This window comes from Haliotis rubra, unplaced genomic scaffold (genome assembly GCF_003918875.1).
Source record: "Haliotis rubra isolate DU_JTF1 unplaced genomic scaffold, ASM391887v1 Scf248, whole genome shotgun sequence".
Taxonomy (NCBI): Eukaryota; Metazoa; Mollusca; class Gastropoda; order Lepetellida; family Haliotidae; genus Haliotis; species Haliotis rubra.
This window is the reverse complement of record NW_025766536.1, coordinates 421,540-445,614: the sequence shown is the minus strand read 5'-3', so window position 1 is coordinate 445,614 and position 24,075 is coordinate 421,540. Positions and strand designations below refer to the sequence as shown.

General features: G+C 41.7%; 1 protein-coding gene and 1 long non-coding RNA gene across 7 annotated transcripts in view; one reads left to right on the top strand and one right to left on the bottom strand.

Moving 5' to 3' along the window:
- Positions 1–17,815, top strand: part of LOC124279205 (high affinity cGMP-specific 3',5'-cyclic phosphodiesterase 9A-like) — a 113,519-nt gene extending 95,704 nt beyond the window's left edge. For 5 of the 6 annotated variants that reach the window (XM_046715002.1, XM_046715003.1, XM_046715004.1 and 2 more), the window contains exons 14-17: positions 4,847–4,951; positions 11,127–11,255; positions 12,649–12,744; positions 17,509–17,815. In XM_046715002.1, coding sequence (XP_046570958.1) covers positions 4,847–4,951; positions 11,127–11,255; positions 12,649–12,744; positions 17,509–17,616 — 438 coding nt within the window. In that variant the 3' untranslated portion in view covers positions 17,617–17,815. The remainder of the gene's footprint in view (positions 1–4,846; positions 4,952–11,126; positions 11,256–12,648; positions 12,745–17,508) is intronic. The other variant, XM_046715006.1, reaches the window with a different exon arrangement.
- On the bottom strand, positions 280–20,309 carry LOC124279207. Its single transcript, XR_006899324.1, has 3 exons — positions 19,574–20,309; positions 12,059–12,063; positions 280–290 (listed from the first exon to the last, which is right to left on the bottom strand). It is a non-coding gene; the product is annotated as an uncharacterized LOC124279207 (long non-coding RNA).
- Between the last annotated feature and the right edge of the window lie 3,766 nt (positions 20,310–24,075).

Here is a 24,075-nt window from a genome sequence, read left to right as displayed (position 1 = left end):
AACGGCCATCGGCAACTACGTGTCTACTACACCTCGCTCCACAGTGGTTATGTTGAACTATTGGCTCTTGTTCGTTCATCGTCTGATATCACCTGTCGGGTGTGTCGTTACTGAGGTTGACGGGTGGTACTGATCGCCCTCTGACGTACCTTCAAGATGACCCCACACCATGTTGATGAGGTTCTGGGGGCGATGGGGTAGCCTAGTGGTTAAAGCATTCGCTCGGAAACAGGAAGACCTCCGTTCGATTCCCCACATGGGTACAATGTGTAAAGCTCATGTTTGTGTCTCTCGTGGTGATATTGTTGGAATATTGCTAAAAGCGGCATAAAATCATACTCACTCACTCCAAACATCATATAGTACGGGCGACCTAGTCCGACCTGACATCTACATAGTGATAGTGACATTTGTACAGTAAGCACGTGTTGCATAGTTTCAGGTCATATATGTGAGAGAAAAAACAGTAAACAAAAAGAACGTAAGGGGACAATTTTGTATGGATATACAACTTCTCTATTTTGTATAGGATTTGACATAGATTCTAATGTTGGTGTACAACATATACACAATGTTTGTGACTGGTAAGACTCAATAAAAACACTTTTAAAAATATATACGTTTTTTTGTGTGGAAAATATCCCTCATATCAGGTGTGTAGTTTATTTTGGTACGTCAGTATAGCAATACCAAATGTGCCACTACGGTACAATACAGAAAGTACAATGTTGATTAGTCCGTGAGTCCGTGAGAGGGTCAACTTCACTGTCTCATATTTGAATATTGATGAATGTCTATTGACAAAATATAAAATACGCGTTGCTTAGCAACATATCAGTATTATTGTGATTTATACGGGAGGTTACATCCTCGTTAATAATTAGCCTTTAACAGGCTGTCATTTGATGTCATTATTCAGAACACTGGGGATGTCGACAGAAGTATTGAACTGTCTGCCACTCAGCCTTTGAGTGCTGAATAAACATGGTCTATCAAATGTTCCTTTGAAATTATATATCCACTTCAGAACTGATATGGTGGGGCATTTGTGTTAGTCTTGTTAGTACAGCTGTTGCCTTGAGGAACTATTGTCTCTTGTTCGTTCATCGTTTGATATCACCTATCGGGTGTGTCGTTACTGAGGCAACGGATGGACCATTTCTATGCGTGTGGGACTGACTTTGTACTTCCACATTTCTACGCTACACATTAAAAAATTGTAATTTTTTAAACAATTTCAAGGCTGGCCCCCTGGTCTGGGGCGCCTCAGTTCGCTGTGAAGAGTTGTGTCCCTTGTATTTGTTCGAATCCGGGTTCGTACGTTTCTAGGTTTCTCGGCACCATACTCGTGCTCATTCGTGCCATCAACACGGGGGGTGGACGGTGGGGTAGCTTAGTGGTTAAAGCGTTCGTTCGTCACGCCGAAGACCCGGGTTCGATTCCCTACATGGGTACAATGTGTGAAGCGTATCATGGTGTCCCCCGACCGCCGTGATTTTGCTGGAATGTTGCTAAAAGAGCGTGATGTATGTCCGGACTACTGCTCTAAGCGGCGTTATGCGAGATTCCTTCGCTCACTCTACTGTCTCTACCTCAAAATATGACACATTCTTGTTTAGCAAAGGTGAAAAAAACACTTAGATTTAGAGGACAATAAGCGTTCTTAAAAAAAGTAAAAAAACAAAATGGCGGCCCGACAAAACTGCTTCTTGTTTCTGCTAAGACTCGACATTTTCGATTCATATCTTTGTGTTTGGGTTGTTTTCATTCAATTTGGCCAAAATATCCAACCAAGTACTTGATTCAAATTCACAATGCTAATATGGATACCTTTCTCAGACACCTCACCTGGACTCCCACCCGGCCACTCCTTGTCTTAGCATCCCATATTATAATATCCAGAGTGTGGATGATAACAACAAGTCATACTTTGACGTTTTTTGGTATCACCTGGCCGGGGATCGAACCTCTAATTTTCCCATCTCCATTCAGACGCCCACCCACAAGGCCACTGACGCCGTCCTTGTAACACAGATTCAGTACGCGCAACGCTGTGACCTTGCTTTAACATTGCACGGACTGAAATATTTAATTTCTTGATCAATAGCAAAATCTCCATGACTCATGGAACTATATTTTTCAAAATACCGAATGTGGAACCGCCGATAATAGCGTCAGATAAGGAATGTATTTTATCTCAGCATTAAATGATAATTATAGCAATCAATATTTAATGAAGCGGATCAACAGGATGTTCATTAAGATAATGATTGGTGCTCTAACTCATTCCGGTTGCGCTGTGATCAGATATTACAGTCATTGAATACTGGCACGACCCCAGGGAACGTGTACTCTTTTGTAAGATCATTTTGACAGGAAATATCTAGTTTATATAAACAGCGACGCTAGCATGTCCACATTGTAACCGCTTGTCCGAAGTTTGTAAGTTTGTAGACTGGGGGCAGGAAGGCCCTGCGGATTTCTTAGAAACGGAATATTCCTTTAAACACCTGGTGTCATCACTGATTTTCGGTGTTTCACTCATTTCACTTTCTGTCCATCAGCTTTCACTCACTCACAACAAACACAACGGTACAATCGGACGTTGAGCAAACCATCGTCAGCCATATCGAACACCAACAGTATTGAAAAGTCATTATATTCTGAAACCGCATCCAAACCATTGATCCTGGGTTTAAGTGTTGTTTACAAGGAAGCAGGGCTGTTTGGCTTGTTACCATAGTAACACTGTATGTAATTATCGACAGGCTAAATTAAATCGACCCAACGTCACGGGTTGTAATTCCTCTCGTTATTGTCGTCTTGTTAGAATGTGTTTCCAATCAGCACAATCAGATATTTCTAAAAGGTAATATCCGTGAAGCTCCGGGTTAGAATTGGTCTTCAGCTACCAATACATGTCGTAGGAGACGACTGACTGAGTTTGGTTTTACGCCGCTTTTAGCAATATTCCAGCAACATCACGGCGGGGACACCAGAAATGGGCCAGTTGTAGATCGATTGACCCGGGTCTTCTGACGAGCCAACGCTTTAATCATTAGGATTGTCTGGTCCAGAGACGACTAACGGGATTACACCGTCAGGCTCGCTGACGTGGTTGCACATGTGCGGCGTTAAGCAACAAACCGACAAACTGAAGGTGAAATAGGTGCCGGATGTAACAGTCCCCTAGTGTCAGCACGTCTTGTCATGTGGGGATCGTACACATATGTGATGTACTTCATGTATGTGGTAGAAAACACGGGTTCGATTCTTCACATGGGTACATTAAACGTTGCTTGTCACGCCGAAGACCCGAGTTCGATTCTTCACATGGGTACATTGTGTGAAGCCCATTTCTGGTGTCCCCCGCCGTGATATAGCTGACATTTGTCTGTTGCATCAACTAAACTGTAGTCGACTTGGGTCAGGGTCAGCTGATACATCGTGACACTACCTAACACTGCTTGACACAGACTGCCACAGTCTGAACCAACGAGATATTGCTTGACCCTACTTAGCCCTGCCTGACACAGATTACATAGTCAGATGTTGCTTGGCACTACCTAACACTGCCTGACATAGTCTCACATTGCTTGGCACTACCTGACACTGCCTGACAAAGTCTCACATTGCTTGGCACTACCTAACACTGCCTGACACAGTCTCACATTGCTTGACACTACCTAACACCGCCTGACATACTCTCACATTGCTTGACACTACCTAACACTGCCTGATACTGCTTGGCACTACCTGATACTGACACAACCTGACACTGTCTGACATAGATTGGCTACTGACAGAGCCTGACACTGCCTGACATAGATTGGCTACTGACACAGCCTGACACTGTCTGACATAGATTGACTACTGACACAGCCTGACACTGTCTGACATAGATTGACTACTGACACAGCCTGACACAGCCTGGCATACATTGACTACTGACACAGCCTGACACAGTCTGACATAGATTGGCTACTGACACAGCCTGACACTGTCTGACATTGATTGACTACTGACACAGCCTGACACAGCCTGGCATACATTGACTACTGACACAGCCTGACACAGTCTGACATAGATTGGCTACTGACACAGCCTGACACTGCCTGACATAGATTGACTACTGACACAGCCTGACACAGTCTGACATAGATTGACTACTGACACAGCCTGACACTGTCTGACATAGATTGGCTACTGACACAGCCTGACACTGTCTGACATTGATTGACTACTGACACAGCCTGACATAGATTGGCTACTGACACAGCCTGACACTGCCTGACATAGATTGACTACTGACACAGCCTGACACTGTCTGACATTGATTGACTACTGACACTGCCTGACATAGATTGACTACTGACACAGCCTGACACAGTCTGACATAGATTGGCTACTGACACAGCCTGACATAGATTGACTACTGACACAGCCTGACACTGTCTGACATAGATTGACTACTGACACAGCCTGACACTGTCTGACATAGATTGACTACTGACACAGCCTGACACTGTCTGACATGGATTGACTACTGACACAGCCTGACACTGTCTGACATAGATTGACTACTGACACAGCCTGACAGTTTGGCTACTGGCACAGCCTGACACTGTCTGTCACAGATTGGCTACAGACGCAACCTGACACAGCCTGACATAGATTGGCTACTGGCACAGCCTGACACTGTCAGCTACATATCTGCACATCATGCGTGATACGGTTTGACGGTTTGTGACGGCCTGACGGAGCCTGAAATAATCTGACAAAAGCTGCCACAGCTCTTCACACACTGACCTTCATTCATTGAAACTATTCCATGTTTCTATTACAGCTGAAGATGGTGCTGATCAAGTGCTGTGATATATCCAATGAGGTGCGGCCTATGGAGGTGTCGGAACCTTGGGTAGACTGCCTTCTGGAAGAGTATTTCAACCAGGTAGGCAATATAGGGGGATGCTGCTGCAGCTGATAATGATGAAGCTCACTATGACGATGATAGCATTGCGGATGCTCATGATGATTACGTTATTGATGATGATGATGATGATGATGATGATGATAGTGGCAGAGTGGATGCTCATGATGATTACGTTATTGATGATGATGATGATGATGATAGTGGCAGAGTGGATGCTCATGATGATTACGTTATTGATGATGATGATGATGATGATGATGATGATAGTGGCAGAGTGGATGCTCATGATGATTACGTTATTGATTATTGATGATGATGATGATGATGATGATGATGATGATGATGATGATGATGATGATGATGATGATGATGATAGTGGCAGAGTGGATGCTCATGATGATTACGTTATTGATGATGATGATGATGATGATGATGATGATAGTGGCAGAGTGGATGCTCATGATGATTACGTTATTGATGATGATGATGATGATGATGATGATGATGATGATGATGATGATGATGATGATGATGATGATGATAGTGGCAGAGTGGATGTTCATGATGATTTTATTGATGATGATGATGATGATGATAGTGGCAGAGTGGATGCTCATGATGATTACGTTATTGATGATGATGATGATGATGATGGCAGTGTGAATGGTGGTGAAGCGGATGTTCATAATGATTACGTTATTGATGATGATGATGATGATGATGATGATGATGATGATGATGATGATGATGATGATGATGATGATGATGATGATGACGGCAGTGTGAATGGTGGTGATGCGGATGTTATTGATGATCAATAGACTTGTTCATGGGAAATATGTTTCTAAAACAGAATGCTTCAGACTGTTGTTGCAAAACATTATGTTCAAGTACATTAAGTCTCCTTTGATCTCATAACCACGATATAAAAATCATTAAATCATTTCCGCTCTAGGTATTGTACATTAATTACTTAATGATGACATGCTCTTCTGACAACGTTCGTTGTTGTGTTTCGATTATTTGAGGCTTTACTGTGTAGATAGTTTGATACCCTCTCAAGTTGGCTGTCCAATGCATAACGTTGGCGCCAGGGAAGAACCGTTCCCGAGTATGAGTCGAAAGTCTTTATTGGGTTTTAAAAGCTAATTACTGGTGAGAATGATACACAGTGCAAGCCGTCTAAACCGGCATGACGTCGGATTAGAGTACGTGTAAATGATCATAAATTAACTAGCTTCTGCCGGGACCAAATTCTAGTGCCGATATTGAGGGCATGCCGGATTGGGGGGGCTGTCGGTTTAGAGGGCTTCCACTGTATGTGGGAAGTAAACATCAGTGACGACACCGGGTGTTTAGGGAATAGGGAAAGGATGTCCTACCCTATCTGTAGCATTGGACACTCACACAATGTCAGTTAGATAGAACGTGTTTGGTTGTTGCCTTGACACAGCAACATCTCAGCTGTGCTGTTGAGAGGAGTACTGCTGTAAACAAGCCTTACAGCGGAGAAGCAAGTGATCTTAAACAAAGCAGACAAACGAATCATCAGAGCAGACAAGCAAGTGATCTTAAACAGAGCAGACAAACGAATCATCAAAGCAGACAAGCAAGTGATCTTAAACAGAGCAGACAAACGAATCATCAGAGCAGACAAGCAAGTGATCTTAAACAGAGCAGACAAACGAATCACCAAAGCAGACAAGCAAGTGATCTTAAACAGAGCAGACAAGCGAATCATCAGAGCAGACAAGCAAGTGATCTTAAACAGAGCAGACAAACGAATCATCAAAGCAGACGAGCAAGTGATCTTAAACAAAGCAGACAAACGAATCATCAGAGCAGACAAGCAAGTGATCTTAAACAGAGCAGACAAACGAATCATCAGAGCAGACAAGCAAGTGATCTTAAACAGAGCAGACAAACGAATCATCAGAGCAGACAAGCAAGTGATCTTAAACAAAGCAGACAAACGAATCATCAGAGCAGACAAGCAAGTGATCTTAAACAGAGCAGACAAACTAATCATCAGAGCAGACAAGCAAGTGATCTTAAACAGAGCAGACAAACGAATCATCAGAGCAGACAAGCAAGTGATCTTAAACAGAGCAGACAGTCAGGCGATTTTAAACAGTAGACAGTCAGGGGATGCTAAACAAGAAGAAAATCAAATCATCTTAAACAGATGCATTCAATGGTTTTCTTGAAACGTATATTAATTTTTTTTATTTCTAGTTTTCACGTTTTTATATACAAGTGCAGAAATTCTGCTGTTGTGAGTAAGTGGAGAATAACGTTCAAGAAATATTAAATAGACTTGATCCATGTACGAGACCAAAGAGCGCCTAATGGTGACAATGAAATACTTTTGTATATTTAGTTTGCCCAATCAATGCTTCGGCATCTGGGTGCTCCCGGTCACAAACAAAGGGCAACGAGTAACGCGACCTTGTCCTTCTTATGAGATAAAGGCTAGTGATTACAGATTGGATCCGTTCTTCTTTAGCACTAATACCCGAGTGCGCATTGAATTCCGGCAGTGAATTCCGTTATTCTCCCGCTTCCGCTTCCGCGCAGGAATACAGGACATGCTGCTGTGTATATTGTAATGCAGGTAGAGTGAGTGACTTTAGTTTTACGCCGCTTTAGCAATATCCCAGCAATAGCGTGACGAGCAAACGCTTTTACAACTACTACCCCTATTGCCGATGGACGGGAGGCTCTGTGTGTGTGTGTGTGTGTGTGTGTGTGTGTGTGAGTGTGTGAGTGAGTGTGTGAGTGAGTGAGTGAGTGAGTGAGTGAGTGAGTGAGTGTGAGTGAGTGAGTGAGTGTGTGAGTGAGTGAGTGTGAGTGTGTGAGTGAGTGAGTGTGTGTGTGTGTGTGTGTGAGTGTGTGTGTGTGTGTGCGTGTGTGTGTGTGTGTGTAGTATGACGCCGCTTTAGCAATATCCCAGCCATAACGTGACGAGCGAACGCTTTTACAACTACCAAACTACCCCTACTGCCGATGGAAGGGAGGTTGTGTGTGTGTGTGTAGGTGTCTATGTAGGTGTCTGTGTAGGTGTCTGTGTAGGTGTCTGTATCTGAGAACTGACGACTGTCTGTTTTTTTCCCAACAAAGTATCTACTGACATATAATTTTCTGACTACCACAAAACAATCCATTCATTTTCACTACTTACACAGACCTTTGACATTTGAGTATTATCCACAAATTCGGTTACACCTTGTTTCCACCACAGCCTAGAAACTCTTTGCTGGGGACTAATCTGAACAACGGCCCCACTGCCATCCCCGAAAGAATTTAAGTAGATGCTAAACAAATGGTATATGTCAGCTACAAAAGTTTCGTTGTTAGACGCAAGACGTTTCAGATTCAGTAAATGAAAAACTGTCATCGGAGACCTTAGACTTGAATGCGCAGGTTAATGATTGGAGTGATATAGGTCTTAATTAACCCACGTCGTTGTCGTTAAGGTCGCAGTTGGTGGTAACGGTCTCAATACACGTACTCAGTGGAGGTTGCCGGACTCATTAAGTGGTTGATTAATTATTGAATGGGTTGGACTGTCGCCCAGCCTTGTAACTGAGGATGGTCCTTGGACGTGGTGACCAGATTGACCTAATTAATGTTGATCCTCATTCGGGTTGGTCCTTTCACATAAAGTCCAAAGGGATGAGGCCATAAACCGACGGACAAGGGAAAGTGGTCATATAAACCGACGGGCAAGGGAAAGTATTAATATATACCGACGGTCAAGGGAAAGTGGCCATATAAACCGACGGGCAAGGCAAAGTATTCATATAAACCGACGGTCAAGGGAAAGTATTAATATATACCGACGATCAAGGGAAAGTGGTCATATAAACCGACGGGCAAGGCAAAGTATTCATATAACTGACTGACTGAGTTTGGTTTTACGCCGCTTTTAGCAATATTCCAGCAACATGACGGCGGGGAACACCAGAAATGGGCTTCACACATTGTACCCATGTGGGGATTCGAACCCGGGTCTTCGGCGTGACGAGCCAACGCTTTAACCACTAGGCTACCCCACCGCTCCAGTATTCATATAAACCGACCGCCAAGGGAAAGTATTAATATATACCGACGGTCAAGGGAAAGTGGTCATATAAACCGACGGTGAAGGGAAAGTATTAATATAAACCGACGGGCAAGGGAAAGTGGTAATAAACCGACGGTCAAGGGAAAGTGGTCATATAAACCGACGGTCAAGGGAAAGTATTAATATAAACCGACGGGCAAGGGAAAGTGGTAATAAACCGACGGTCAAGGGAAAGTGGTCATATAAACCGACGGGCAAGGGAAAGTATTAATATAAACCGACGGGCAAGGGAAAGTGGCCATTTAAACCGACGGGCAAGGGACAGTGGCCATATAAGCCGACGGGCAAGGGAAAGTATTCATATAAACCGACGGGCAAGGGAAAGTATTCATATAAGCCGACGGGCAAGGGAAAGCATTCATACAAACCGACGGTCAAGGGAAAGTGGTCATATACGCCGACGGGCAAGGGAAAATATTCATATAAGACGGGCAAGGGAAAGTGGCCTTATAAACCGACGGTGAAGGGAAAGTGGTCATATAAACGTGTGCATGTGCGTGTGCGCACGCGTACTTTCTGCATATAAAAGTAGGAATGTTCGTAATGATCCCCATTATGCTAGTCTGGTGTGACATTTACATATCGATTTAATTCTCTGAGCGTTAAATTCGCTGCCATTTAGCCTGAGGCAGCAACACTTAATTTGACAGAATCTGGAACCGAAGTTTTATGTCAATGTATTCATTTGTATTGTCAAGGCCATCAATGACAGTGTTAAATTCTCTTAATGAACAAGCGTTAAATACGGCAAATATTTACATTCACCAAGTCGCTTCTTTGCGTGAGAAATAGCATATGTGGGATTGATTCGATTTTGTGCAGTTGTGCAACGTTGCGTTCATCTTAATGTTTGCTGTTTCGATTTAGCGAAATGATAATGTTACTTGTCAAGGTGTACATTGAAATAATGTATGTCACATTGAAATAATGTATGTCACATTGAAATAATGTGTGTCACATTGAAATAATGTATGTCACATTGAAATAATGTGTGTCACATTGAAATAATGTGTGTCACATTACATTGAAATAATGTATGTCACATTGAAATAATGTTTGTCACATTGAGTGTCACATTGAAATAATGTATGTCACATTGAAATAATGTGTGTCACATTGAGTGTCACATTGAAATAATGTGTGTCACATTACATTGAAATAATGTATGTCACATTGAAATAATGTATGTCACATTGAAATAATGTGTGTCACATTGAAATAATGTATGTCACATTGAAATAATGTATGTCACATTGAAATAATGTTTGTCAGATAACACATTTTAGAATCCTCTATTAAAATTTGAAAAACAGCGGGGTAGCCTTGTGGGTCATGTGTTCCCACATCACACCGAAAGTCTGGGTTCGATTCTACACCTCAACGAGAAAAACTTCTATATTTCGATGTTTGCAAAATATACTTGAAATAACGAAATTATACTCAAAAGTATGTAATCAAGAAAATATACATAAATAACTGAAATAATGAGAAATTTCGGCTTAAAAGTTAGTTTGCTAAAGTGGTAATTTCAGACTTTCGTACTCTTGAAGGACCATACAAAGTCGTTTTGAAAACGCTTATTTGAGATTTTGTGATAATTGACAAAAAAAATTCTTTCGGGGTTCGTAATCTTGAGGGGGCGGTGGGGTAGCCTAGTGGTTAAAGCGTTCGTTCGTCACTCCGAAGACCCGGGTTCGATTCCCCACATGGGTGCAATATGTGAAGCATATTTCTGGTGTCCCCCTCCGTGATATTGCTGGAACATTCCTAAAAGCGGCGTAAAACTAAACTCACTCACTCACTCGTAATGTTGAGATAATCAACGACAACAATGTCGTTGTACTTGAATACCATTTAATGTATGATGCATTTGAGCTCGAAAACACGTCTTTTTCCGATTTTGGATTCAACTTTGGTAAACTTTTCAGTGAACTTCATTATATTCATCATCTCAATCAGACCAAAGGGAACCTGCTTCGTGAGACGTAAACTGAATACAGTTTGGTATGTGCATTCATTCCTGTATGATTCACCATTCACTATAAATGTGTCCTTGATGTCCTTCAGTCCGACCGAGAGAAGATGGAGGGACTTCCGGTCGCGCCTTTCATGGACCGGGACAAGGTCACCAAGCCAACTGCCCAGATTGGCTTCATTAAGTTCGTCCTGATTCCAATGTTTGAAACGGTTTCCAAGGTAATGGTTTGTTAAAGAATCAAGTGCGTGTGCGTGTGTGTGTCCGTGCTTGCATGCGTGTGGCCTGACCAGGACGGGTAAATTCCAGTTTCCCAGTAGTCGGAGATACCATGACACAGGTATGACATGGATATCACAAAGACACGGTTTTCTCACTGTGAATCTCAGTGTTATCCCCTCAGGATTAGTGGTGTTCCGATTAATTGAAATAATCGAAGATTGATCTCAGTGACCAAACAACTAAGCAATCGATCACATTTTCTCATAATCGAACATAAACGATTTTGGAACTACTGTTTTAGTCTTTGAAATACTTGACAATGGAACATATCTTAGAAGTTGTCAGGGCCTGAAAACGTGTTTAATTCTTAGAAAACTCACTTCACTAACTGAAAAGTCATGACTGAATATTTCTCTAAGACTCAAGGAAGTTTATGTTCATGATATAATAGTCATCACTTTAAAGTAGTAAGTTGCATCATGTTATAAATATCTGGAATAACAACCTGGATAGGAAAATCTGAAAAATGACGGTAACCAATTTTTTTCGATGATTGTTCGTTGGTAATGAAACAATCATCAATTGTGAGATTTCAACCGGTTCCCAACACTACTCAGGATGACAACAAGTACCATCTATGACTGTCGTGCGTGCGTGTGTTTGTGCGTGTGTGTGTAGCTGCTTGTGGTCTGACTAGGTTTTCCGAGCCCAGCAGCTTTTTTATTATCTCCTCACCTCAGGATCACAACGATTTCCACCATTACGCGTCCAGTTGATATGACGTAACCAGGGATTGAACTACCGACCCTTTGCAAACGCTCTATCCACTCCACCACCACGTATGGCATGGTGACTATCACTGGATTGTCTGGTCCAGACTCGATAGTTTACAAACAAAATTCTACAGCTGCACTGCTAAAACAAATACATACTTATGACATAGTCAGAATCAGATGTGGAAAGGGTTTTGTCGTTTCCAAAGCTATCAAAACAGGTTACGTCAGAGCCCTGCTTAATTTGGGACATGTTTACTAAATCAACTTGACACGCACAGATTTTCCTGAATATAGTCCTAAAACGGCGTTAAAAAACATCTTTTATATTTTAATTGATGACGCCTGTCACACACGTTGATACCTGGCCACTATAGATTCCAAACGTGCTGGGGCGGTGGGGTAGCCTAGTGGTTAAAGCGTTCGCTCGTCACGCCGAAGACCCGGCTTCGATTCCCCACATGGGTACAATGTGTGAAGTCCATTTCTGGTGTCCCCCGCCGTGATATTGTTGTAGCATTGCTTAAAGCGGAGTAAAACCAAACTCACTCACCAAAATGTGCGTCAAGGTGACCGTCATGACAGACCTCGTTTTACATTGTTGTTTCTCATGTTGCAGTTGTTCAACGCTATCAATGACGTCATGGTGATGCCCCTAAAAAATGCTAAGGATAGATACGAGGCTATGAAGTCTGCTGAGGATGCTCAGAAGGAGGTTGGTGTTTCTTTTAACAACACTTATCCAAACAAGCATATCTAATTTTATATATATATATATATATATATATATATATACTGAGGTAATCAAATAAGGGAACATCACTTCATGGCAGTGTTACTATAATTATTCTCAGATTTCCTCCAACAGCGCTATTCAAAGCTGGTGATGAAAAATGGAAAATATAAAAGGAACGCTTGAATTTTGCTGTGTTCCTTTATTTGTTTCTCTCAGTATATTATCCGTGCCACTCCACGTCAGCTTCAGCATCAACACCCCAGTCCATACCCACATCTACATCCAAAGGCACATCCACAGCAACGTGCACACCCACACCCCACACCAACATCGACATCAACATCCACATCTGCACCCACACGTATAGTATTCCCAGAAATTATTGAGAAAGCTGTTTCGGCAAACATCTAATACATGTATATAAACTATAGAAGTTTTACTTTAATGAATATGTTGAGATATGATTCTCTTACAGTCTAAGTGTCTTTTCAGTGCTTTGTGAGACCTCCTTGCCCTGCAATACACGACTGAATACACCTAGGTACACTAGCGACCAAAGTTTGTAGGAAATCATGTGATGGTGTATCCCAATATTCGACCACTTTTTTCTTCATATCCTCAATATTTCTAAGTTCTATTTGGGTTTATTCTGTCCTTCATTAGGCCCCACACATTCTCAATAGGGTAAAGATCTGGCTGTAGCTGGGCCAGTCTATAACTTTGACATTTTCGTCCGACAACCACTGGTTTGTGTAGCCCGCAGTGTGGTTTCGGTCGTTATCATGCTGGAAAATCCAATTATCTTCATAGAGTGTTCGGGCCGTTTGGAGGAGGTGATCATTTAAGATGTCAACATATCGTTCCATATATTTCCAGAGAAAATTCACAACGGCGTCACTCCACGTGATGATATCCCACTCCACAGGTGACATTTCTTGCCATCTTTTGGGCGATGGTATATTGGTTTCTTTTGTCCGAATCCACACTGTTCGGAAAAAGCAAGACCGAACTTTCATCAGAAAAGAAAACATTATCCAAATCATTATCCAAGTGAGTCCGATTATTTGCCTCTTTTTTGAATCTTTCATCAAGTACACCATAATTTCTTGATGTAAGGTTCATTCCTAAGTCTTACATTATGCCTTCCTTCATCAGTAATTAGGGAATGTAAAAGATTTTTCCAAAATTTCTGGGAAAACATCAATATTCAGGGAAACATCAAACCCATTCCAACACCCACACCAACATCCACATCAACATTCACACCACTAACATCCAAACACCCACATCCACATCCACATCCCACACCAACATCCTACACACAACATCCACATCCACACCAACATCCACACCAACATCCACATCCACACCAACATCCACATCCACACCAACAACATCCACATCCACACCCACATCCACACCAACATCCACATCCACACCAACATCCACATCCACACCAACATCCACATCCACACCAACATCCACATCCACAACAACATCCACATCCACACCAACATCCACATCCACATCCACATCCACAACAACATCCACATCCACAACAACATCCACATATTCCACACCAACATCCACATATACAACAATATCCATATCTACAATAAATATCCATATCAATTCAATATCCATATCCATACTAATATCCACATCCACAATTCCAATATTCATATCCACATACCAATATCCTATATTCAATATCTACATTCATATCCATACTAAATATTCCACATCCATAATTCCAATATCCACATCCATACCAATATCCATATCCATTACCAATATCCATATCCATATCTATATCCACATCCATACCAATATCTACATCTACAAATAAATATCCATTCCATCATCCAATATCTTACATCTATATCCATACCAATATTCATATACATTACATAAATACTCCATATTTCAATATCCATATCATACCAATATCTCCATACATCCATATTACAATCTAAATCCATATACAATTCCACACCAATATCCATATCTCACACCAATATCCATATCTATACAATATTCATATCCATATCAATATCCTATATCTATACTAAATATCCATATTCATATTCCATATCCATATATTCATCATTCCACATCTCCAATATCCATAATTTCACACTATCCATTCATATTTCAATATCTCTATTCAATATCCATACTTCACACTAAATATCACATATCTCATACCATTATCCATATCCATACACCAATATCCATATTCACAATTACCAATATCCATATTCCATAATACACCAACATCCACACCAAATATACTAACATATCCAATAAATATAAATATTCATATTCCATACATACCAATATCCATATCTACATACTAAATATCCATATTCATACATTAAATATTCACATCCATACCAACCAATATCCATACTCATCATACTAGCCATATCCAACATCACATATCATATATCTACATAAATATCCATATCACCAATATCCATACACCAATACCAATATTCCATATCCATAACATATCACATCCATATCATTCAATATCCATATCCATATTCCATACCAATATCCATATCCATACCAATATCCATTCCATACTAAATATCCATACTTAAAACCAATATCCACAATTCCCATACTAATATCCATATATCTACACTCTAATATCCATATTCATACCAATATCCATATCTATACAATATCCATACATACTAGCAATATCCCATCCATACCAATATCCATATCCATACCAATATCTATATATCTACATTAAATATCCATACATCCATATCTATATCCATATATCAATATCCATAATTTTCCAATATCCATATCCATACTCAACATTCATACATATACTAATATCCATACTAATATCCATATCCATACCAATATCATATCCACACTCAATATCCACATCCACACCAATAGTACATTCCATATCCAATACCAATATCCACATCTACATCAATATCTACATATCACATCCACACCAACATCCACATCACCACACCAATATCCATATCCATACCAATATCATACTCATCCATACCATACCATCCATCCATCCAACATCCACACCCATACTAACATCCATATCCATACCAATATCCATATCCACACCAACATCCACATCCACACCAACATCCATATCCATACCAACATCCACATCTCCACACCTAACATCCAATATCCACATCCATACCAACATCCACATCCACATCCAACAACATCCACATCCACACCAATATACATATCCACACCTAAATATCCATACACCAATACTTACAACATCCACACTACCCACATCCACATCCACATCCCATCCACATCCAACATTCCACACACCACATCCACATCCATCCATCCACAATCCATACACCAATATCCACATCCACACCCAACATCCATATCCACACCAACATCCACATCCACACCAACATCCACATCCACATCCACACCAACATCCACACCCACACCAACATCCACACCCACTCCACATCCACACCAACATCCACATCCACACCAACATCCACATCCACACCAACATCCACATCCACACCAACATCCACACTCCACACCAACATCCACACCCACACCAACATCCACACCCACATCCACACATCCACACCAACATCCACACCAACATCAACATCCACACCAACATCCACATCCACACCAACATCCACATCCACACCAACATCCACACTCCACACCAACATCCACATCCACACCAACATCCACACTCCACACCAACATCCACACTTCTTTCAACCAACATCCACACCAATATCCACATCAACATACACATCCACACCCACATCCACACCCACACCAACATCCACACCTACACCCACACCCACATCCACACCCACATCCACATCCACACCAACATCACACACACCCACACCAACATCCACACCCACATCCACACCACATCCACACCACACCCACACCCACATCCACACCAACACCCACACCCACACACCCACACCAACATCCACACACCAAACATCCACACCCACATCCACATCCATCCCCACCAACATCCACACCAACACCCACATCCAGACATCCACACCCACACCCACACACCCACACCCACATCCACACCACATCCACACGCACACCCACACCCACACCCACACACACACACCCAGATACACACACACACACACACCCACACCCACACCCACACCCACCACCCACACCCACACCAACACACACCCCCACACCCACACCCACACCCACTGTCCACACCCACACCCACACCCAGATAGACAAACACCCACCCACACACCCACACCCACACCCCACACCCACACCCACACACCCACACCCACACCCCACACCCACACCCACACCCACACCCACACCCCACCACACCCACACCCACACCCACACCCACACCCACACCCACACACCCACACCCACACCCACACCCAACCCAACACGTACATACATAATTATATACATGCATGTACACATACATACACATACTCACCATCACATTCTAACACTTCTCAATAGTTAGCTGGAATATTGCTGAAATATTATAATACAACCAAGGATCCGCCGGTCTGGAGTTTGTCAAAAAAACCGCTCAGTGATGGTCAGCAGTCCAAGACGTAAACGTCACCGGAGTCCTAACCAACTGAAGCTTCCGGCGTGACTCAAATATTGTTCCAAGCGAAGTTAAATCTCTCGAACCAAATGTGCGTAAAACTGGCACCTTTAAAATAATGTTAGTTTGTTACAGAAGAGTTAGCAAGACCCCCACGCGCTTCGACATTAGTAGCGGCGTCGTCCCTCGTCAGACGAGCTCACCTTAACGTGCCTCTACGTCGTGTCACGTGACTTCCTGTCACCTTGCTCTACCGTCAAGGACTTATCAACGGAGGAAGGAGGATGTATATGGACGAGACTTACAATCAGCAAGGAGGTATTTGCGAACTGGTCTGCAGGGATGGTTGTTATACGATAAGTCAATGTTTAAAGCAACAAAGGCAAACCACGTACGGTGGAACACCGTCAAGGATTTTACTTGAAACAAGAGTAACTACGAACTAACCTTACTTCGAAACAACCAGAGATTATAATGTAACCAAAGGTGGTGGGGTAGCCTAGTCGTTAAAGCGTTCGCTCGTCACTCCGAAGACCCAGGTTCGATTCCCAATATGGGTAAAATATGTGAAGCCCATTTCTGGTGTCACCAGTCGTGGTATTGCTGGCATATTGCTAAAATGGCGGTGTAAAACCAAACTCACTCACTCACTGATAATGTAACCAAACGCCGTTAACGAATATCATAGTTCACTAATAAAACTTCTCCAGATTCAAATTTTAGTTTATTTGAATATTTTCGGAACAATTTGTTTTCTCTTTATCTGAATCTATTCAGCACATTTGTTTCACTTACAATGATTCCGACACATTTTACAAACCTAATCTTACAAAGCTCAAATATAGAAAACCGCGAAAAAATGATCGAGCGTCTTTAATACAATTGACTCTGATTATTTCGAGGTATGATGTTTCGTAACAAGAGTGAAATGTGAGAGAGAAAGAATAGATCGATTGCTATAAACAACCTGTTATCTGAGCCCGACCTAACGCTGATACCAGTTCGCAAGTACCAGACAGCACCACGTGCATGTGACGACGTTGTGTACAGGTCAACTGACGTAACACGTATCATCATAGCTAGTTCTGTCACCAGGGGAAACAAAAACTACCCAGAATATATATCTGTGTGTCAACATGTACAGTAATCTACGGTTATAACGAAATCAAAGGTCCGCTAATTTCAATTCGTTTTAACAGTAGTACGCATTTCGACTAAAACAAGTGAACAATGGCCTGATGGGATATAACAGATATATAGCACACTGGTCACAGCACACTCAAAGGTCCACTAATTATATTTCGTTATATCTGTAACTTCGTTATAAGCATATTCGTGTTAAACGTAGCTTACTGTATATTCTTAGATACATGAGGATCGGGTATCAAGATACACCGACACTACAAGGGTTCCTCTTTTACATTAATCACAATTTGGCTGATAAAAGGTATTCTTTCAAAAACCAATTTCAAGCTGTATCTGTATGTAGAAAGCATTGACTACTCACATTAGGTTAACGTTAGGTGTGTTAGTAGTATTGACCTTTGGTTGGCTCATAGAGTGAGCAGTTAGAGCATATAGCGGTCGTTTGCTACTATTCTTAGCTGACGTCCTTGGCTCGCGTCCAATTCGCGAAGGAAAAGCAAAATGGCTGTTGTGAAATCGCGACTGCGTAGCGTCATGGCAGCAAGCCTAACGCAATGACATCACGACCGGTTTGTGATCGGGTGTTTCTATTTTGTTGCTGTTGTTTTTATCTATAGAGTGGTATTTTTCAAGTTTAATTATGTGGAATATCAAAATCAATGGTTATTTACCAGTTTTAAACACAGTTATTTCTTTGAAATCAATTTTATCGTTCCATCTTGTCCGGCGGTAATATCAGCCTATCTTTACACCCTCCGTGAATATATGTCTCCTTCATGTGGTTACACAGACGATAGTAGAAGTGTGGGTAGTTTTTGTTTTCCGCGGATTAGATTCACATCTGGTTCTTCAGAGGGGGCGGTGGGGTAGCCCAGTGGTTAAAGCGTTCACCCGTCACGCCGAAGGCCCATGTTCGATTCCCATGGGTACAATGTGTGAAGCCCATTTCTGGTGCAATCTGCCGGGACATTGCTGCAATATTTCTAAGAGCGGCGTAAAACCCTATTCGCTCAATCATTCTTCTGAGTTATACTAGTCTGAAACAGTGACCATCGTACCTGAGCCTCATCGACTCGGTGAGTGAGTGAGTGAGTATGATTTTACGCTGCTTTTAGCAATATTCCAGTAATATCACGGCGGGGGACCGTGATGGGCTTCACATATTGTACCCAGGTGGGGAATCGAACCCGGGTCTTCAGCGTGACGAGCGAACGCTTAACCAGTAGGCTAGTCAACCGCCCCCTCATCGACTCAGCCTAAAGCAGTTAGATAGTAATCTATCACTCGTTCTCAAGACGCTATTGGACATTTCAGAAACGGTCAAAACTTGTGAGCAATGTTTCAGTTAGAAAATGACGGAGCATGTTACTTGATATGATTATCAATTCAATGATAATTTATGAATTATGTATAAATATTACATGGATAATTCACCAGACGCCTGATCTGAAGAAAAATATTTTATACTGCTCATGATGTCATGTAATCAATATTTAGGTTGAATAGTAAAGCTATCATTAAAGGGGTACTCGGTTCCGACAATTTGACAGTCCTAGCCGATTTGATTAAAGTCGATCAAACTGTTTTTTAACTGGGACATTAGGATATAAACTGCCTGGCTAAAGAAATTATACACTTGGGAATCGAATTTGACTAAAACATTGCAAACATCATCGATACTTTACTAGACACATAAACAATGCAAACGTAAGACGGCAATAGCGCACTCACCAAACACGTCGCCATCAAACAACCATTTCCTGTTTATATCACCATCAAAGGTGGGCGCGTACGTTCTATTCCGGTGGTTCGGTACCCGTGAAGGTCCGGGTTAGAATATTGATCTTCAGTATGTAGCAATATTCCAGCTATATGGCTGCGGTAAATAATCGAGTTTGGACCAGACAATCCACTGATCCACAGCATGAGCAACTTTCTGCGCAATAGGGATACGGTGACATGTGTCAACCAAGTCAGCGAGTCTGACCACCCGATCCCGTCAGTCGCCTCTTACGACAAGCATGGGTTACTGAAGACCAGTTGTAACTCGGATCTTCACGGACCCTCCCACTTCAAGCTGACATGGCACGATATAGTTGAAATGGGCGGAAAGGGACAGATTAGGCATGGTCATGATTATATTCGCCTTGTACTTTTCATTTTTAATATAATTCATTTCTTCAAATGTGAAGGTTTTTTTTTGCTCAGTATGTATATCCGAAGGGTTGTTTATCGCAGCCTTAAACCCAACTCACTCACTCACTCTCTTTTCCCCGGCAATTTATTAACCAATCAGTAAGGCTAAGTCTAAATTTCACATAGCTACTTATTACAAGATCTTGACCTGGACACCAAACAATGGAGCGGAGACCCCCTTTAATTGAATGAACGCGAGTATGATTTGGAAGTTGTGTTTTGTTGAAGGGAGACACTGCATCTGTTCCGTCATCATTCCATTTGCGTTGTATTCCTGTGTCTCATTTATCCTTCAGGACTAGTTCAATCATCCCCAGAGGCGATGGGGTAGCCTTGTGGTTAAAGCGTTCGCTCGTCACGCCGAAGACCTGGGTTCGATTCCCCACATGGGCACAATGTGTGAAGCCCATCTCTGGTGTTCCCCGCCGTGATATTACTGGAATATTGCTAAAAGCGGCGTAAAATCATACTCACTCACTCACTCCACCATCCCCGGATGATAAGTTGACATAGCAAGTCCTACTTTAACACAGGCCAGTGTATGAGAAAACAGCCCTATTAGCATTTTGTTGTGTGGTCAAGGTCGGAACTTCAGCTTGACATATCTCGAGGTTTTCACCTATATTTCATCTATTTTTATGCCGTAGAGTATTTTCATATGACGGAGGAAACCGGTATATACCACGTATGTGAACTGCCGTGATTTTACATTCTTGACATTCCGATCAGTCTTATAGACAATCACCTTAAGCTTGGATTAAGACAAATTATGTCCCTGTTGTTTAACAACGGCATCTGGTCGTTAAATCACTGCCTTTTGTATCTTTGTTTACGAGCAAACTATAACCTATGGTCAAGAGCTACGTTCGGGTGACTTCGTAGAGGCGTAAACTGCTCGTGACTTTTCGTATAATTCCGGCTATGCAGGCTTCGGCAAGTAGCCATGATGTAATTTCCCTAGAGGAATGTTTCTATCTTTTTTCAATGAAACGAGAACCTGTTGCTGAACAGAATTGTTGTATTCATATTTTTTTTATCAGGGAGTATATTAAGGTGCAGTCAAAAAAGCTTGAGATGAGGATGTTTCCATAACTTGCATATCGTAAAAATATCGTAACTTATATCATCATCGTTGTCTGATACAAAAACAAAGTACGGCTTTGTGTAGATGTGTTGGGGAAGACCAACTTAGGGTTATTGTAGATATATGTTTGGTATGAAATCTTTTCCCGGTCAAGATACATTCACCTGTTATACTGTGTGGTCGGTTATTAAAAATATCCTGATTAATCAGAGTCCGGTTTTGACAGATTTCATGCATAGCTGAACCTCCTTAATTCGGATTTAAGATTTCTCTTCGTAGAGATAGGCGAACTCATTATAAGAAGTATAAAACAGCAGTGAATATTTCATGAAGAGTTTCTGGTGTCCGCTTTAAGGAGGTCATATTATCCCAAAACTAGTGATCTGATTAATATGGTTCCGAATGTTATAATTTATGAATGCACTTTGTAAAATAATACTTCCATCTCGGAAAATCGATTTCACAAGATGATCATAATTATCCGGATTTCCTATGAAATTTTATGAATGCCCTTTGTAATATAACACTTCCACATCATCACATATGTTAAGGGATTTTTGAAGATGGTAGGACTATTTCAGTACTGTACTGTATACACCCAAGCTCCGTAAATTTGTATCAGTCGGATCCGGATCACAGAGATCCGAATTAACTCTCTTCAAAGAATGGAAACCGCCACGATAGAGTTCCGGTTGTGCCATGTCTGATTTTATGTTTTGGTCTGTAGGACCAAATTGTAGGTTTTAGATGCAGCATTGGAATGAAAACATTTCTGAACATGTCTTTGATATGCATAGTTTTATGCAAAAAGGAATATCGAAAAACATCTAAACTCAGAATGAGTGATTGAGTGAGTTTAGTGTTACGCCGCACTCAGCAATATTCCAGCTATATGGCGGCGGTCTGTAAATAATCTAGTCTGGGCCAGACAATCCAGTGATCAACAGCATGAGCATGGATGTACGCAATTGGTCCTTGAATTCAGAACTGCAGATGAATATTCAGACGAACAGAAACCTTTTTACCGTGTTTTTGTTCAGATACAGGGTAATTAGTTGTTTAGAGGACGGTGGGGTAGTCTAGTGATGAAGTGTCCGCTCGTCACGCTGAAGACCCGTTTTCGATTCCAAACGTGGGTACAATGTGTGAAGCCCAGGCCTGGTGTCCCCGCCGAGATATTGCTGGAATATTGCTAAAAGATGTGTAAACTAAACTAAACTCACTCACTCATTCCTGTTTGGAAATACTCACTTGTCTTTGAAACTAGCAACTGATCTTAGTGATAGGGCGTCCCCAAAAATTAGATTTCTTTGTGAGAAAGGTCCACGACCACTGCTGGACAACTGGGCAACCGCGGGGGCAAAGAAAGTATACACTTGAAGACTGGATTTAAACACAACATTGCCAATGTTACTCAGCTTCAACAGCGAACACTGCCAAACTAAAGATAAAATCCAAGCGATAATTTTGGTTCACATATCAAAACATCATCCAAAAACAATATATTATTTGTGTATGGGTGTGTACTTTCTTTCCCTGGATGGGTTGTCCAGTTGTCGAAGGCGCCGCAATTAGCTGTGCAGAGTTGCGTTCCTTGGCGAGGTGGTGGCAAAGTCGTCAAATGCGCCGCAATTCTCTATGCAGAGTTGCGTACCTTGGCGAGGTGCTTGCAAAGTCGTCAAAGGCGCCGCAATTCGCTATGCAGAGTTGCGTCCCTTTACGACATGGTCTGCCCGGACGTAGGAAGAAAGCTGTTCAAAGAAGCCTTAAGTTTTACTCAGTTCAACATTTACGGATTTCGTTTGAGGATCAGATTTCCCTATCATGTTTTATTCCATCATAAGTTGCACTGTTTGCCATGTAGATCACCTACTTAATCGTGGCGAAACGTTGTGGTTTGTAAGCTCATCATCAAATTGTATCTGTGATCCCGTGGTTTCTGTGATTCACTAATTTGCACAGCCCGACACAGCCGCACTGTTAAACAAAATCTAGTGTTATTATATATGTATTCAGACAAGTCCTAAAACCACGGCACGCGTGTAAGGGAGATAACTCAGGGGAAGGGAGATAACTGAAGGATTTTGTTGGTTAAAAGTCATAGGCCTTGCATTGAGCCTAGTTTTGTAATTTGACGCTTTCTTGAGCGTGAAATCTCTACGCATTTTAACTGACGTTCTTTTTAGAACTCACTGTACAGGTGAATATTGTGCACATATTGTACATACACAATAAAATGTTGTTTCTGTCGTACTGATTTGTCTTA